The sequence below is a fragment of the Siphateles boraxobius genome, unplaced genomic scaffold (genome assembly GCF_051911475.1).
Source record: "Siphateles boraxobius isolate OS27281-9 unplaced genomic scaffold, OSU_SipBor_1 31, whole genome shotgun sequence".
NCBI lineage: Eukaryota > Metazoa > Chordata > Actinopteri > Cypriniformes > Leuciscidae > Siphateles > Siphateles boraxobius.
In genome coordinates, this window is record NW_027508931.1 from 16218840 (window position 1) to 16235112 (window position 16273).

At 36.6% G+C, this 16273-nt stretch overlaps 1 protein-coding gene and 1 long non-coding RNA gene across 3 annotated transcripts in view; one reads left to right on the top strand and one right to left on the bottom strand.

Moving 5' to 3' along the window:
• Positions 1 to 16273, bottom strand: part of LOC143696964 (uncharacterized) — a 466435-nt gene that overhangs the window by 405547 nt on the left and 44615 nt on the right. The gene's annotated exons all lie outside the window — the stretch shown is intronic.
• Positions 1 to 16273, top strand: part of relt (RELT TNF receptor) — a 35613-nt gene that overhangs the window by 4308 nt on the left and 15032 nt on the right. Inside the window, exons 1-5 of one of the 2 annotated variants that reach the window (XM_077193890.1) lie at positions 11396 to 11474; positions 12637 to 12711; positions 13572 to 13664; positions 14732 to 14916; positions 15101 to 15153. In XM_077193890.1, the coding sequence (XP_077050005.1) occupies positions 12670 to 12711; positions 13572 to 13664; positions 14732 to 14916; positions 15101 to 15153 (373 nt within the window). In that variant the 5' untranslated portion in view covers positions 11396 to 11474; positions 12637 to 12669. Of the gene's footprint in view, positions 1 to 11395; positions 11475 to 12636; positions 12712 to 13571; positions 13665 to 14731; positions 14917 to 15100; positions 15154 to 16273 lie in introns of those variants that run through there. The other variant, XM_077193889.1, reaches the window with a different exon arrangement.

Consider the following 16273-nt stretch of genomic DNA (forward strand, 5'->3'; position numbering starts at 1 on the left):
AGCCAAACACAATTGGAGTTATATTAAAAAAATATCCTGGCTCTTCCAAGCTTTATAATGGCCCAAAAGCGCAAAAAAGTGCATCCATCATAAAAGTAATCCATACGGCTCAATAGGGTTAATACAGGCCTTCTGAAGTGAAGTGATGCCATTTTGTAAGAAAAATATCCATATTTATAAATGTATAAACTATAATCACTGGCTTCTGGTAACGGCCGTGCACGAGTCTAGTTCTGGTGGAAGAGTGACCTCTGACCTGCGTGATCTGCTTTGATGTCCCAGTCGTGTTTAGGGTTGTAACGGTATGAGATTTTCACGGTATGATAATAGTCTCAGAAAATATCACGGTTTCACGGTTTACGGTATTAAACAATGATTATTATTATCAGCTGCAATGAACCTTAAATTAATGAAAACTGATAGGGTTTTTTGGTTGAACATATGGTTTATTAAAACAAATGGTTTATTAAAACAAACTTTTTTAATCTACCTTTTGAAAAAATAAGAAAGAAAAAATAAAGCTGCAGATCTCCCATTTGAACAAACATGTTTGATCAATTGAATTAATAAAATTCTTAATTTATTAATTATTATTTAAGATAATTTTTATTTTGACAGGTTGTACTAAACTCCTTTGAGTTTCAGTCAGAGTGTATTTGACAATGATTATTTTCAACAAAATTATGAAATGCTTATTTAGTTCTCTCAGAGCAGCTCTGGATATGTTCATGTGTTCACGTCCTTATATAGTGAGTGAGACGCAGATGCTTTAAACACCATGAACGTCCCACATATACTTGAGTATATACTAGGTGAAACGGTGCTGCTCATTCACACAGACACGCTGAACAAGCAGAATATAGATTTACAGTTTTTTGCGCTGTTTAATAGACACACTCATATAGCGATTTTATTTATTGCACAGCTATATTTTAGATTTATTCATCCATCTATCAAATCGCGCATTTTACGTGACATCTGCGTTATATTGTAAATTCCCTCAGCAACACGTAAATAATATGGACTTAAGTTATAAATGGAACTTTATCTGCAGGGAGGGAAGGTGTTCGCGAATATGGGAGAACATATTTGACATATTTCCTCATTTTGCAGCCACTCTTCGTCCACATTTCTGGACACAACTGGATATCAATCTTCAAGGAAAAACCCACGTTCGTTTTTCGGATACCCAAAGTATTCCCACACTGCAGATTTTAACTTTTTTTTCGAAGAATTCGCAGCCTCAGTCTCAGACATTTTCTCCAGTGCACATGTATAGGTGGAGTAGTCAAGTGGAAATAAGTTGCATATGCGCATTTGAGATCTGCTTTAATTTTTTTTCCAAAACCGTGGATAAGCAAATGTTCAGGATATGATAATCGTACAAGTCAATATCGCGATAAACCGCCATACCGCTATACCGTTACAACCCTAGTCGTGTTGCATTGTGGTCTATGGATCTGCCTGAATGATATTGAGTAAACTCGCTCCCTCAGTCAAAATCGAGGGTCAAGGGTCTGTCCAAGTAAACTTCACTCGCCCAATAGACAAAGTTGAACTCACTTCAAAATGGAAGCGGAGATTCCCCCAGGGGATGTTAAGGGACGTTTGCGAGTGTAGTCTGTCTAAAAGTGGAATTAAACGCAGCACTGCTCAGAATCATTCAGTCGGATTTGTGAATGAATCATTCTTGGCACAATGAGTCAGTGAGTTGTTGGCTTAAGAACTGCTTGAGCGATTCAGTGGGTGCTTCTCATTTCTTATTTGTGTTTCCTCATTTCCTCTTAGCTCCACCCCTATTCCTCACTTCCTCACTGTACAGTTAAGCCCCGTTCAGACCGCCAGTGACTTTGTCGCTGTATGTCGCTAGGCTCTGTACTGTGAAGTCGCTTGTGGGCGTTTGTAGTGCTGTCGCTCTAATGTTATTGGTAGACTGCACGTCTGGCCATATCTATACAAAATACCATCACAAGTGATATATACAACTATACAATTTTAATTTGACTATGAATTAGGCTCAAAAGAAACAGTATATGCTGTTATATACTGGGAGAGTGTTTTTATATTACCACAGCAGTGTTCAGTAGATTAAATAATTTACTAGATTAACGATCGATCAATCAACAGATTAAACTCACTCATACTGTCATAAATTACTAAAACGTCATTCGAATTTGACACCTAATCGATTTTCTTGTCCCTAATAGAAAACATAATGCAGGGGAAACTGTAAAATGAACTGCAGCAGTGCTAAACTTGCATCATAAAACTACACTACTCGAACTATAAATGTATGAATTAAACTCACTGAGACTGTCGACAGCTTCTTTTCCATGCATCATTTTAGTATATCCATATATGTGGTTACAGTCAAATAATATAAAACAGTGAAATCGTCCTCGAACTCTTCTGTCTTGCCTGCACTCGATACGGTGACGTGAGCTCCACTGAAAGGCTTCTTTCCTGTTGGTTGTCGCTCGCGAAAATCGCTTCACATTTGCATAAAGTTGAAATTTCTCAACTTTTGTCGCTTGTCTCTTGTCGCTTGACACGCCCACATTCTGTCGCCAACGGTCAATGTCGCTTGTGTCGCCGGATGTCGCCAGCGCTCCATTGAAATGAATGGGATCATGTCGCTTTGTCGCTGCGTGTCGCTGGCGGTGTGAACGGGGCTTTAGAGAATTGAGATGACCTTCAAGATGGCTGAGTATGATCGGTTTCCGGCTGACAGGCTGGAAGATGGTGGAACAAGGAAACAAGGAAGAATCAATTTGAGTAGAAGCTCCCAGTCTGACTTGTGTGAATGAATAATTTTTGGTTCAGTTTGTCAGTGGGATGCTGATTTGAGATCTGCTCTTAGTGATTCAGTCTGATTTGTGAACAAATCATTCTAGATTCAATGAGTCAGGCCAGAGGGTTGTGACTCAAGAACTCTTACCGATTCTGTCAGATTCATTAATGAATCATTTAGACTGGTTATGTGAACCAGTTCAACCCATTCATTAAAAATGTTTGACTTTTAAAAGAACAATACTTTCATTAATCAGTCATAACTAGCACATGCTGTGATGCACACCTAGAGATGTTTAAGGTGTATTTTTTAGCATGTGTGTTAACTGGGAAATTAAACCTAGGATCTTGGCATCACTCGCACCATGTTGAGCTACAGGAATGTTAGCTTTTACACTAGCTGTGGCCAGAAAGACTAACACAAAAGGAAAGTGTTGCTATTCAGGATGTGATGATACAGCACTTAGTGCCGGGGACACATTTGGACCTTTTCAGGGTGTCATTATAGGGCACAGGCGGACATGTGAATGGAAGTACCCCCTCCATCCGATGCTGGGCCACATGACCCTGGCCTGCACCCTCCGAAAGGCCGGCATCCATTAATTAGCACTGGGCAGCGTGGGTAATGTGACATTCCTGCAGCAGAGGCTAATTACAGATTCAGAGAACAAGACGCAGCCAGCAGAGTTTGGTGACTGACCCATCTTAAGGCAAGGGTTGTGACCTTCCTTATTCTAGACATTTGGCATCATTGGAAGAGTTAACTAAGACACACTGCACATGTGCTTCTTTTGTTAACGAATATAATATGTAAATATATTATTCCATAAGAATAGTGTCTTCTCTGGCATATGGGTGCATTTAACGTTCCTGTTTTACAGGACTGCTGAGGTGGAATTCCCCCTTTAGGAACAGGATTTGTTCCACACTTTCATTAAGGAAGTGTTTCCCTGCTATTTAATTTCAAAACTGGTGAAATGAGCTTATCTCCCTTCAGGTTTCTCCTTTTTCTTCTTGTTTTCCAGCAGGCTTTTCCTTGTGAAAGATAATTAAAACTAAGCACAAAAAAGAGTTGATAAAATCTTTTAAAAAGATTAGGAAAACAATAGTACTTGAAAAAATGTACTGAATGTTTTCGGACACTTAATTGCATGGTATTTGCTATTAAATGAAAATTAAATGCAATTAGTTGAAATTTAGAGCTTTTTGACTTACTTAAGTAGGAATTAAATACATACTGTATAGGTGTATGTAATTTTATCACTGCTTCTATTGTATTTGAAATATGGTTGAAGTGTACTGTCGAATGTTCTGACAAACATTTATGGTAAAATAAAATGCAATGCAATTTCTCTTGAAACTTGTGTTATGTACTTGTGTAATTTACTACAGTTAAAATTAAAATCATGTACATGTGCTTTACATCGAAATAAGTGCACTTTTAAGCACAAACATTATTTAAAAGGTACTTAACCTGACATTTCTAATTTTTCTAATTATATTTTATTGTTACAAAGTGCACTTTTTACTGTTAAACAATAATGAACCTCTTTAAGTAGCCTACACTCAAGTGGACTTTTATTTTTGACAATGCAAACAGCCAAACCCTTGTGAAAAAGAAGTTAGATTACTTCATTTTCACAAGGGTTTGGTTACTTGCTTTGTACAGTTATACAGTTATCTCTCTCTTTTTTTCCAGATCAAGCTGTAAGAATCTCGGTTGTTAACAATGTGAATCAATTAACATATGGATTTCATCAATATTTATTTGCCAGAATGATCTTAGCTATGTTAGTGGTGTTTTCCTAGTCAAGCATCTTACGGTTTACTTCTTCCTTGTTTCTTTTTTTTTTTTAAGTTTCCTTGAAGGAGGAATATTAAACGATTTCCTTCTCTTTTTCTATTATAGATAGTGAAATGCTGTCTGAAAGCTGTGATAATATGCAAATAGACATTGAGTCTGTTCCAAAGTCCCTTACAAGTAGGGATGTAAGCCTGTCAATCAAATGAGTGGAATCCTACACTGATGACGTTCTTTCTCACTGTGTCAATTTACATTATCAGTATCAACACTGGTGCCACCAGCTTGTGTTTACTACAGTAAACGATAGTAGAAGTACATGCATTGTACTTTTCCAGTACTTTTCAATTTGTTCGAGTCCCTGTGCTGCATTTTACATTCATTGCATAACTTCGCCAACATATTCTTATTGGCCCTTAAGTTGATGTTTATGTGGGTAGCTTCACTGTCAAAAATCAAAATTGTAGCCCTCCCAACACTGAGTAAACAACAAACAAAGCTAAATATAGACACAATCTAATACCTATGACATAACCATGTATTTAATGGTGAAATCAGCTATCGTGATGCTATCTATAGCGGTTATGAATAGTCAAATATCGTGTGCATTGGAGCAGATAATAGCCATTTTGTAGGTATTTGTCCAGAATGAATGTTGGCAACTGTTATTTAGGTATGACATCAAGGGCCTTATTTTGAACAGGTAGATGTTTCATCTCAGAGAATAATTGGTTTTCCTCTGTTTTTCTCAGTAGAAACCACAGTAGAATGATGCACATGGCCCATAATTATGTTTGTGCATCAGTGACCTCGTCTTTTAACAGCAAACGGTCCACAACAAGAACAGGAGACCTGTTCAAAACAAGCAACAAAACACTTCTTTTACCACTGCAATCTCTTTAACACTGTTTAAAAGCTATTAGTAATTGTTAAATCATTCTTACTAGTTTTTGACAAACAGTTCCGCCCCATGATGCTTATTCTGCAGGTTCAAAAACATTTTACTTTAACATTTTATGTTAAAACAATATCCGCCGTTTGCGGGGAATCTAATTGTATTGTTTTCATGTTTTCACTGCACAGGGACACAAAAGAATACATTTTGCCAATAGCGCTATGTATATGGCACCAGCACCACCAAATGAAATTACAAAAACAATGACTGTTTTCATACAGGTTTCCAGAAAAAAAATTATGTCTTCCATTGGTCTGACGAACAGATAGTCCTGTCCAAATTTTTCCGGTGTTTGCAGATCGAGATCCTCAAACAAACAGTGATGTTTTGATAGCGTCACAGTGTTTACAGTTTCCCAGCGGATTCAACCAATGAATGGCTCCCTTATAGCTTCAGTGTTGTATAGCTTCACGATTCAGCATGAAAACCACAGTAGAATAATGTACTTGGATTATAATCCCTTGCTTTTCCCTGCAGTATATCATAGCTCTAGATGTTCATGAGCAACATAAAATGAAGCCCAAAACAGCTTTATGAGCAGAAACTCCCTTTTCATCCCGTTGTCTGAAGTGGTTTTTATTCGGCGTGATGGTGTCCCTCTTGTTGCATAACGTTCCTCACCCCTGGTGACAGAGGGATTGTTGTGGTTACTGGCCGCAGCACATGGTTGGCACGTATCTTGAAACATGCAGGCCATACTACATAACATGCTGTTAGGAGCTGAAAGCAAACGGTGGTCAGTTCATTTGAAGGAATAGAGAAAGGGAGGGATTGAAAATGAAGATAGGAAAATGGAAAGTGTCTGGCTATTAAAATCTTAGGCTATATTTGTCAGCATCATCAGGCTGGTGGGTATTTGAAGAAAGACAAGCGTGTTGATCTTTCAGAGTGCGAACAGGAAGTGACACGTGGTTGTATGGCACATGTCAGCAACACCGAAACTTTCTGACAGCAGTTACAAGACAAGCTCACGTGGCTTTGAATTACAGTGATGTGAATAAGTTAGGACACCCATGCTAAAGTTGCCTAAAAAGAGGAATAAAAAATCATCTTTTGGAAATTGATCTTAATGCTTTAATTAAAAAAATGAGGATAAATCCAACCTTTAAAGACACCAATTTTCTTTGTGAATGAATAATGTATCATAAATAAATAAATGTTCTTCCTTAAAATACAGGGTGCATAAGTCAGGACACCCCTATGTTAAATTTCCATAGAGCCAGGCAGATTTTTATTTTTTAAAGGGGTGATGAACTGAGAAATCAAATTTTCCTTGAGCTTTTGACATCTAAGAGGTCACTATATTATAAGAATATCCTGTAAGTTTCAGAACTGAAAACGTCCTTGTTAGTCCAATAAATGCTTTTATTGACACCAGGCTCAGCAAACGACTCGTTTTTCAAACTGGGGAACTATGACGTCAAAGAGGATAAAACATCACCCCCGCAGAAGAAGATCAACGCCTACTTCAACACGGCCGGTTTAGCCCCGCCCATCGATTCGCGCATTACAGGCATAGCTAAATAACATAGGCCTACCTCGTGATGACAAACCGGATCGAGCTACCGAGCAGTAAACATGCCGTTTACTAAATATTGTGCAGTGCCTGGTTGTGGAAGAAGACAGTCGCTGCATAAGCTTCCTCTGGATTCCAATAGGAATGCATGGTTAAAATTTATTTTTAATGAGGTTCCAGCTGATGTGGATAAAACATTGTCCGTTTGTTCGCTTCATTTCGCCGAGGACTGTTTTGTAAACAAGACACAGGTCGAGACAGGATTTGCAGACCGATTAAGATTGAAAAACGGTGCTGTGCCTTCTACATTGGATCCGACAGGAATGGTGCAACACACTTATGTGAGTAAAATTTCTATAAAAACATTAAAGATAGCCTACATTTGAAGTAGCATAAACAATTAACAATAACTTACCACGCTGTCACAGGCTGAAGTATCCGTTGTATTTGAGGTGTTGTTGGTTCATTGTCCTGCGATTCGGGATCGGACTCTGGGTCGAACATGTATGGGCGAATCATTCCGGTTGCCATTTTACAACATTGGAAGTTTTCAAAACAATTTCCCCCACGTGCACTGACGAGTGAGTTGAAACTCATTATTATGCACAACTGTTATCCACTCACAGCAGTGGGCGTTTACTTCCAAGTCTTCAATGCGAGACGCCCATAAAAACCGAACGTTTTTGAGCTAGGCTCAAAACTAGGGTAGAAAATAGCCTATTACTTATTCATTTTGATGTTTTTGAATGTAAAAACCAAGCGAACGTCATAAGTTGACCTCAGACAACAATATCATTTTTTTTAAAAAGCCAGTTCATGACCCCTTTAAGGCCAGTTATTTCATGGATCCAGGATACTATGCATTCTGATAAAGTTCCCTTGGCCTTTGGAATTAAAATATCCCCACATCATCACACACCCTTCACCATATCTAGAGATTGGCATGGTTTTATTTCAGTTAGCCTAATAGCTGGTTTGATTTGCATTGAAAGATGATCTTATGGAAAGTACCCCATGCCAATCTCTAGGTATGGTGAAGGGTGTGTGATGATGTGGGGATATTTTAATTACAAAGGCCAAGGGAACTTTATCAGGATGCATATTATCCTGGATCCATGAAATAACTGGCCTTTAAAAATACAAATCTGCCTGCCTCTATGGGAATTTAACATAGGGGTGTCCTGACTTATGCACCCTCTATTTTAAGGAAGAACATTTATTTATTTATGATACATTATTCATACACAAAGAAAATTGGTTTCCTTAAATATTGGATTTTTCCTCATTTTTCTAATTAAGGCATTAAGATCAATTTCCAAAAGATTATTTTTTATTCCTCTTTTTAGGCAACTTCAGCATGGGTGTCCTAACTTATTCACATCACTGTATATCATATAAATGTTTATATTTTTATTAGTGATGATGTTTCCTAAAGCGTGTGTCAGTATTACTGTTGCTAATACATCACTAAGATTTTTTTAAGTTATTAATACTATTACTCAGTAAGGAAGCATTAAATTAAAATTCAGCTTTCCCATTACAGGAATATATTAAAAAATGTTCAAATAGAAAACAGTTGCTTATATTAGGCTACTGTTTTACATCACAATGTTACATTTTTTTTCCATAAGGGGCTTCTTTCAAAAACATTAAAAACTTTTACAGATCCTTTTACAAAAGGTGTACATAAGGGCATATTTCAAAAAAAGAAATGAAAATTGTCATCATTTACTCACCATCTTGTCATTTTAAACCTGTAGGCCTATGACTTTTCTTCCATTGAACACAAAAGAAGATATTTTTTTCTCAGCATTTATTGGCCATTTATTGAGTCAGTGGTGTCCTAGATTTTTCAAATGTCATCTTTTGTGTTCTGCAAAAGAAAGGAAATAATACATGGTTAAACCAACATGAGGGTGAGTAAATGATGACAGAATTGTTTTTATCTTTTTAAACTATTCCTTTAAATATTAAAATGTATCCTACAGACACGAATGATACCTCAATTTGTGCAGTTTGTTTAAAAGGGTAGTGATTTCTGAGGGGCCGTTCACACAGAACAAGTTTTTCCATTCCAACGCGCTACTTTTCCCATGTTTGTCTATGTAAACGTGATAGACGGACGTTTATAACCATTGCGCTCACTTTTTTTTAGCATCTCACGCATGACACAGCGTTCTAAAACGTGGCGCTCAAGTTAGAATCGTTTTTTCAGCCTAATTATAACTTGGTGGATGATAAAACAATTGAAAAAAATCCCATAGACTTACATTGAAGGAGGGACAAAAGCCATATCTAGATTTGAAGGTGAGCTTGTTTGACTTGGGCAAGTAAATAACCTAGCAACTCACTAAAAAACACTCAGAACATCTTGCATAAGAACATAGTACATAGTATCTAGTTTTATTGTATAGTTAAAGATATCTAAAAGCTCGGCTGAGACTCTAGAGTTTTAGTAAGTCAAACAAAACTGTCCCACTTTTCTCTTGAGACCTACAGTACTGTAGTGTGATCAGCAGCATCATGACTGATTCATATCTTGGTTGATATTAGATAAATGTGGTATGTTCCTTTTGTGGTTGAGGTTATTAGTCAGCAAAAATGATGTCTCTATTTATTCTGTTGTAGCTAATTGATACTTCTGAAAGCTTAACAAGAATATGTCAATCAAGCGATGGCTAGACTTTGGTTTCTAGTCTGAAGGTTTGGCTGTAGAATAAATCCCTATAATCTTATACTGGGACTCTCGCTTTGTCTTGTATTATGGCTTGATTCCGGTCTAGATCCTGAAGCTACATGCTGGCAGGACTTGAGCTGCAAAATACCACGCTTTCAAAAGTCAATCCAGGGCAACTTCTTCACCGTTTCCAATTTGTAAGACGACAGATCCTAAAATGGATAATTCTAGGTGATTGTTATATTTGTTGTTGTTTTATTTACGTTATGCCGTTTTTCATGAGCTTCCAAAGCCACGGAACGGGTAACCGGACAGTATGGAGATAGAGCTGCAAGAACTGTAATTACTGTTCGCTGGGACTTTATTGCTTTTTAATGAAAGAGCTAAATTTAAGCAGACACGAGGCACGTCTGACTGGCAGCTGATCTTGAAATGTGAAGGAAAGCCATTTCTGTGTGGTGGTTTGTGGGTGGGCGGCCGGGGCGGAGGAAGAGGTGGGGGTACGTTCATTCTTTGAACATTTCTCCCAGACAGCCCTGTCATCAAGAAGGGCGACTGAATGCTTGTTTCCAAAATTGTAAACTTATTTGTTTGTTGCATTCATTCATTCATTCATTTGCACTTTGAATTGAAACATTGGGGATTTTTTTAGAAGTATAAGTTTAACTTGTCTTGATTTAAGCTTTCCCCACCGGATGTGGATGAGACTACTTTTCTTGGTTCTCCAAACATATATTATGATTCCGGATGCCAATTGACTTTTCCTTTCCTGAAAAAGCTACTTTGATCCAACACTGAATTAATATTTTCCTTTCTTAATGGGAAAGAAATTGAGGTAATTTAGTGAAAATGTATTTATTGGAACAAATAAATTTGAGTCACGAACTGCTCAGTGTATAACGTCACAGGTTTCCATCTCTTCCAAATCACAGTATTAATGGCGTAATTAATGGCGTCCAATCCGAATGCAATGATTGGATGAAAATTGTATGGTCCTACACCTTCCACAGACGATATACAGTGTATATATATATATAGACCACTTAAATTAGTGATTGCTATCAGAATGTGAAGAGACTTTCATCCAACATAACAAAATATGTTTCTGGAACAAATCACCTATCCTGTCTTTAATCAAATATAAAACAAATTCAAATTCTGCTTTAATATAGCTCTAAAAAGACAATAATATTATTATTTAGCTCAAGTTAGTTCAGTGTGGATTCAATTCAGTTCGGTTGTATCCTTTTCCCTATTACTAAAACCTGATTGGTTGATAGGAGTGTTGTGGCCTTCTTTGCATAATAATTTTCACCGTTAGTGTATAAATCAGTATTGAACATTTGCAGCATTCATCTGGAAAAATCAGTGGCAGCACAGACCAGAATGCACCAAAATGTCAAAGCTTGCAGACGGACTGTCTAACTGTCTAAGCTCAGTTATGTTGTTTTTATTCATTTATGTTTTATATTCTTCACTTGGGTTTAGAAAACTTTTACTTAGAAAAAAACCTCTCCACCACAATGTGCAAATCATCAGTAAACTCATGTGATTGGAGGATTGTGTAACGGAGGCGGGGCCTCTTCCGGGTGGTGGGAGGAGCCGTGGTTTTGAGTGGCAGTATAAGGAATGACAGCCTTATGCAGACAGGTACAGTGGGACAGTGAGCAGGCGTCATAGTGAGCAGAGCATCCTCAGCTGTTACCAGGGCAACAGAGCACAGAGACACCCTGGGGTAAGTGTATCTGTCACTCAGTGTTTGTTGTCATGGCAACAAGATCAAGGCTGCACATGTCTTTGGTTATGTTAGAAATTGTGCTTTTATTTATTTATCTTTTTTGCATCTGCTTTATAACTGGATGTTTAAATGGTTGTTTACATTTTTCATAAAGTTTAAATAAGTTAAATTATATAGAAATTTAGTATATTTTTATTTTATATTTTTTTATTCTTATTTTATTGTTTTTTTTTGGGGGGGGGGTTGCTTTTCTTTACAAAAAATTAGTAGAAAAGAATGTCTTATCTTGAACAATTTAGCTTTTCATGTAAATTTGTCTTGTTTTGAATGTCTTTGCACCGTTTGTAAAAAGCAGGGCACAATGTACTCTGTTAATATGAAAGGAATTTTCCGTATTGATTTTTCACAGATCTTTTACACATATTTTGAATTATGCATTGTGTTGTGTTTCAGGGTTAAGTTAAATGTCCATAACCTTAATAAATTAATAATGTTCTGCAAGGAAATAACCAGTGCCTTTTTTTCTTACAGTACATATATGAATGAATGTGGAGAACAGCTTGGTCTCGAGCACTTGTTGAGATCTCTTTTTAAACTTTAGAGAAGACATGAGAGATTATTGTTTTTTTTCTTTGAAACAGAGATGCAAGGGACTTCAGCTAAAGTTTCCAATTGATTTCCAGTTAATGTCATTTAAGGAGAGGAGGGTCTGAGAACCACCGCTGGCATGTCATGGTCTGGTCTAGATCTTGATGTTTGTATGAGAGTTTAGGCTTTTTGAGTGATCTAAAAACAGTGATGATATACACAGTGCGTCTACATGACCTTCTCATCAGAGAATATTTTTTTCTCTTTTGCTCCAATAGATCCAGTAAGTAGTTTATTGCCTGACTGAGCATATTTGATCCAAAAATAGGCCAAGAAAAGCAGTGCTGCCCCAAACCACAGGCCTGCTTTAGTTTAGCTGACTATTTATATCCCGCTTTAGCTTATAGATCACTTCTGTACGCATACAAACCCATTATGTGTCCACCACAAGAGAGCCTAAGTGCTGTTTACCTGTCCCCGCATCGTGAGGTTTTGGTGGTTTTTGCTGACGCTGATGATGTTATATTTTCTGCGTGTGTCATTGAGTTCTTGTCATGTGTTTTTTTTTCAGATTACATGAATATAGAAGAATATTTTGAAGAAGATGAAGAACCACCTTTACTGCTCTGCCCCTGTCTGTCTGATTGTAAGTATGCTCATTAATGTGACGCTGTGTGTGTGTGTGTGTGTGTGTGTGTGTGTGTGTGTGTGTGTGTGTGTGTGTGTGTGTGTGTGTGTGTGTGTGTGTGTGTGTGTGTGTGTGTGTGTGTGTGTGTGTGTGTGTGTGTGTGTGTGTGTTGTTTACTACAGCTGCAATGTGCTTAAGTTGACAGTGATGAATGAGGGCTATTACAGTGAGGTTCCTTCCTTCACTGCACAGAGAACCTGCAATGTAGCCAATAAAGAACATCCCATTCTGTACTACAGTATACTATAAATGGCTACACACTATACTATACTACAACAAAACAAGTCAACACTGGCAAACCCAGTGTTTTTCATGCACTGGTCAATTTTGCGAATTTGGACTATTTCGCTTCCATAACATGTTTTCTAGTGGAAAGAAAACATCCTACATACACATTTAAGTGTCACTTTTTTTTCTTTCTGGTTGTTGACTGTAATTAAAAGAGATAACCCTCCCTGTAGAAACCTTTAACTAATATGTCAACAAATTAGTTGTTTGGGGGGGATTTGGCTAATGTTCAAATTTATGTTCTGGAAATGTATGCAAATTTTTGTTTATTTAATCAGCTTATTTGCATATTTACACGTGTATTACAAAACATACACAGTAGGTCCTGTGATTAATCAACTGATGAAAGTATGGTGATATCTGTTAATATTTACTCTATTCACCTGTAGTGTCTTGCCTCAAACTACACTTTACTAATCCTGTATTTTACCTGCTTTGTAATACTCATATTCAGTTAGTTCTGGTTTGATTCTCACAGGTAGGTTTGTGTGTTTTTAACACGGATTGTTCTCGTTTGTGTCTCTCTGTAGCTGCTGGAGTTATGGGGGACATTAGCGGCACAGTGTCGGTGGGAGGACGGGTGTGTGTGTCCACTCTGTCCAGCCGGGCAAGAGCCCACCACGGTGAGAGATAACTCCAAAGCACACACACACACACACACACACGCGCATATGATTCATAAGCTGTTTTCCTCATGGGGACCAAAAAATGCCTCAACAAGGACAAGGATTTCAGATATTGACATCTTTGTGGGGTCATTTTGTCCACATAACGTAGGGTTTACCAGCCCACACACACACACACTCAAAACTCACAAACAAATACACAAACTGTCCCTGTCCCAGTATGTCCTCTGACCACAGAACCTAAAATGTTTTGTGGGTAAATCTCATGAAAATATGTCCTTATGCAAAATAGTTTGCATAAGTATATTTTGACATTATTTGCATTGTGCTGTGTTATTTTCATGACAAGCACATTTCCAAATAACTTATCCATGAAACATTTTACTTGTGTTTATTTATTCAGTTGTTTAAATACTTACAATTATTCTTAAGATTCTCAGTACTGCAGTACAGTTATTATTATTTTATTAATAATGTCAAAGCAGCATAAATTATATAAAACTTATTATATTTAAACAATATTTTCATATTCAAAATGGGTAACACTTTACAATAAGGTTTCATTTGTTAAAATTAGTTAACTACATCAGTTGACATGAACTAACCATGAAAAATATGTCTAAAGCATTTACTAATCTTTTAATCTCAACATTTGCTAATACGTGATTAAAACCAAAAGTTCTATCTGTTAACATTAGTTAATGAACCTGAACTAACATAAACTAACATAGTTGCATTTTCATTAACAAATTTTAACAAAGATGAATAAATACTGTGACTAATGTATTGCTCATTGTTGAGTAATATTAATGCATTAACCCACCTTAACTAATGGAACCGTGTTACTTAGAAATGCATATATATATATATATATTATACCATTACAGAAGATTAATAAATTAAGCTTTTTTTGAAAATTCATATACATATTTGTATTTTCAAAAAGAAAGCTTGATTTATTAATCTTCTCTAATTCGACACCACTCTGTGAGAGACATAACAGTTTGTTCTTTCACACAATTAGTGATTATATCATCTGAGTGATGTTTATTTGTTTCTTTAAGGTTTGTGGGGAAGTTGAGGGTCCTGGTCAGGCCGGATTGTGCCGGACTTGCCCAGCCGGCACCTTCTCTGATAACCGTGACCCTGAGCCGTGCCGCCCACATATCTCCTGCAGTGGACTCAACCGCTGGATCACCACCGCACCGACCTCACACTCTGACGCCGTGTGTGGAGGATGCCTTCCCGGGTAAAGAACAAAAAAAAATTATTCTTTTATTATTCTTTTGTCCTTCTGATTCCAGTCATCGTCTTCATCATTGCATCACTTTGGTGTCCTAGCAGATGTGTTTTTATAGGCTCACAATGTTCCCAAAACTGAATTAAAGGGAAAGTGTAGAGTGGGTGTATTTATTAACTGAAATATTTTTCAGGTTTCACCCTGCTGCTAAACGGAAGTCCTCCACCCTCCACACCTGCGTCAGGAGTAAGTGTTTAGCTTTTCATACATCAACGTTTAATCATTTCACAATAAAAAAGTGCAAAGAAGAAAAATGTTCAATACATTTTTGGATTGAATAGTATTAAAATCAGAAACAGTTCTTCTGCGAAGTAATGTGGAGCATTAGGCTAGCTATAAGCAGTTTATGGTTCATTGTTTAAGTTCTTCAAACGCGAATCAAAATTTAAACTTTTAGACAACTTAAATTTACGTTTTATGAATTCCTTCCCCCGATTTAGTTAATTAAGAATTTGTTCTCTCGTTTTAGTTTAATCGTGTCCACAAATTAAAATTCATTTTCATGACTTACTAATTTGTTCCCTCGTTTTATTAAATCGTGGCCATGTTGTACTAATTAGTTACCTTGGTGTTTTCAATTAACCGAAACAAGAGAACAAATTATTACAACATGGCCATGATTTACTAAATTGGGGGAATGAATTCAAAAAACGAGGGAATGAATTCTTAATTTGTTGTCACAATATATATATATATATATATATATACATACACAATTTAGAGTACGTTTACACAACAACGATGTACTAAAAACAGAAATGTTTTTCCTTTGCATGTACAGACAACCACAACAACAAAATGATTCCCATTAACATGGAATTGCAAAAACGAATGAATAAAAATGCTTTGCCAGGCCTGTGGTTGGCGATGTCACTTTGTAAATTTCACACATAGTATAGCTGAACACGCAATATGTATGCGCATGATGTCACCGTTTTCACAAATTGTCTTTTTTGTTGTTTACATGGAGACGATAAAGGTATTGTTTCAAAAGTTTGCGTTTTCAGGCCCCCAAAATCGTGTTTTCCATTTTTAGTTGATAAAAAGTGTTTTGTAAACGGCCTCTTAGTGAAACGAGGGAATTGATTCTTGATTCGTGGCCGCATGTCGTGTGGAGCTCCATAAATTTGAATGAATGAAAAATATATAAATAATTACCATTATCCTTAATAGTAAATCTTATTTGATTCTCATGACTGTAATAAAGTCATTCTTATTTTTAAAATAAATAGCATAAATAATATAAAACATATAATATAATACATATAATACAATTTAAACTGTATATATATATAGAGTTTAAATT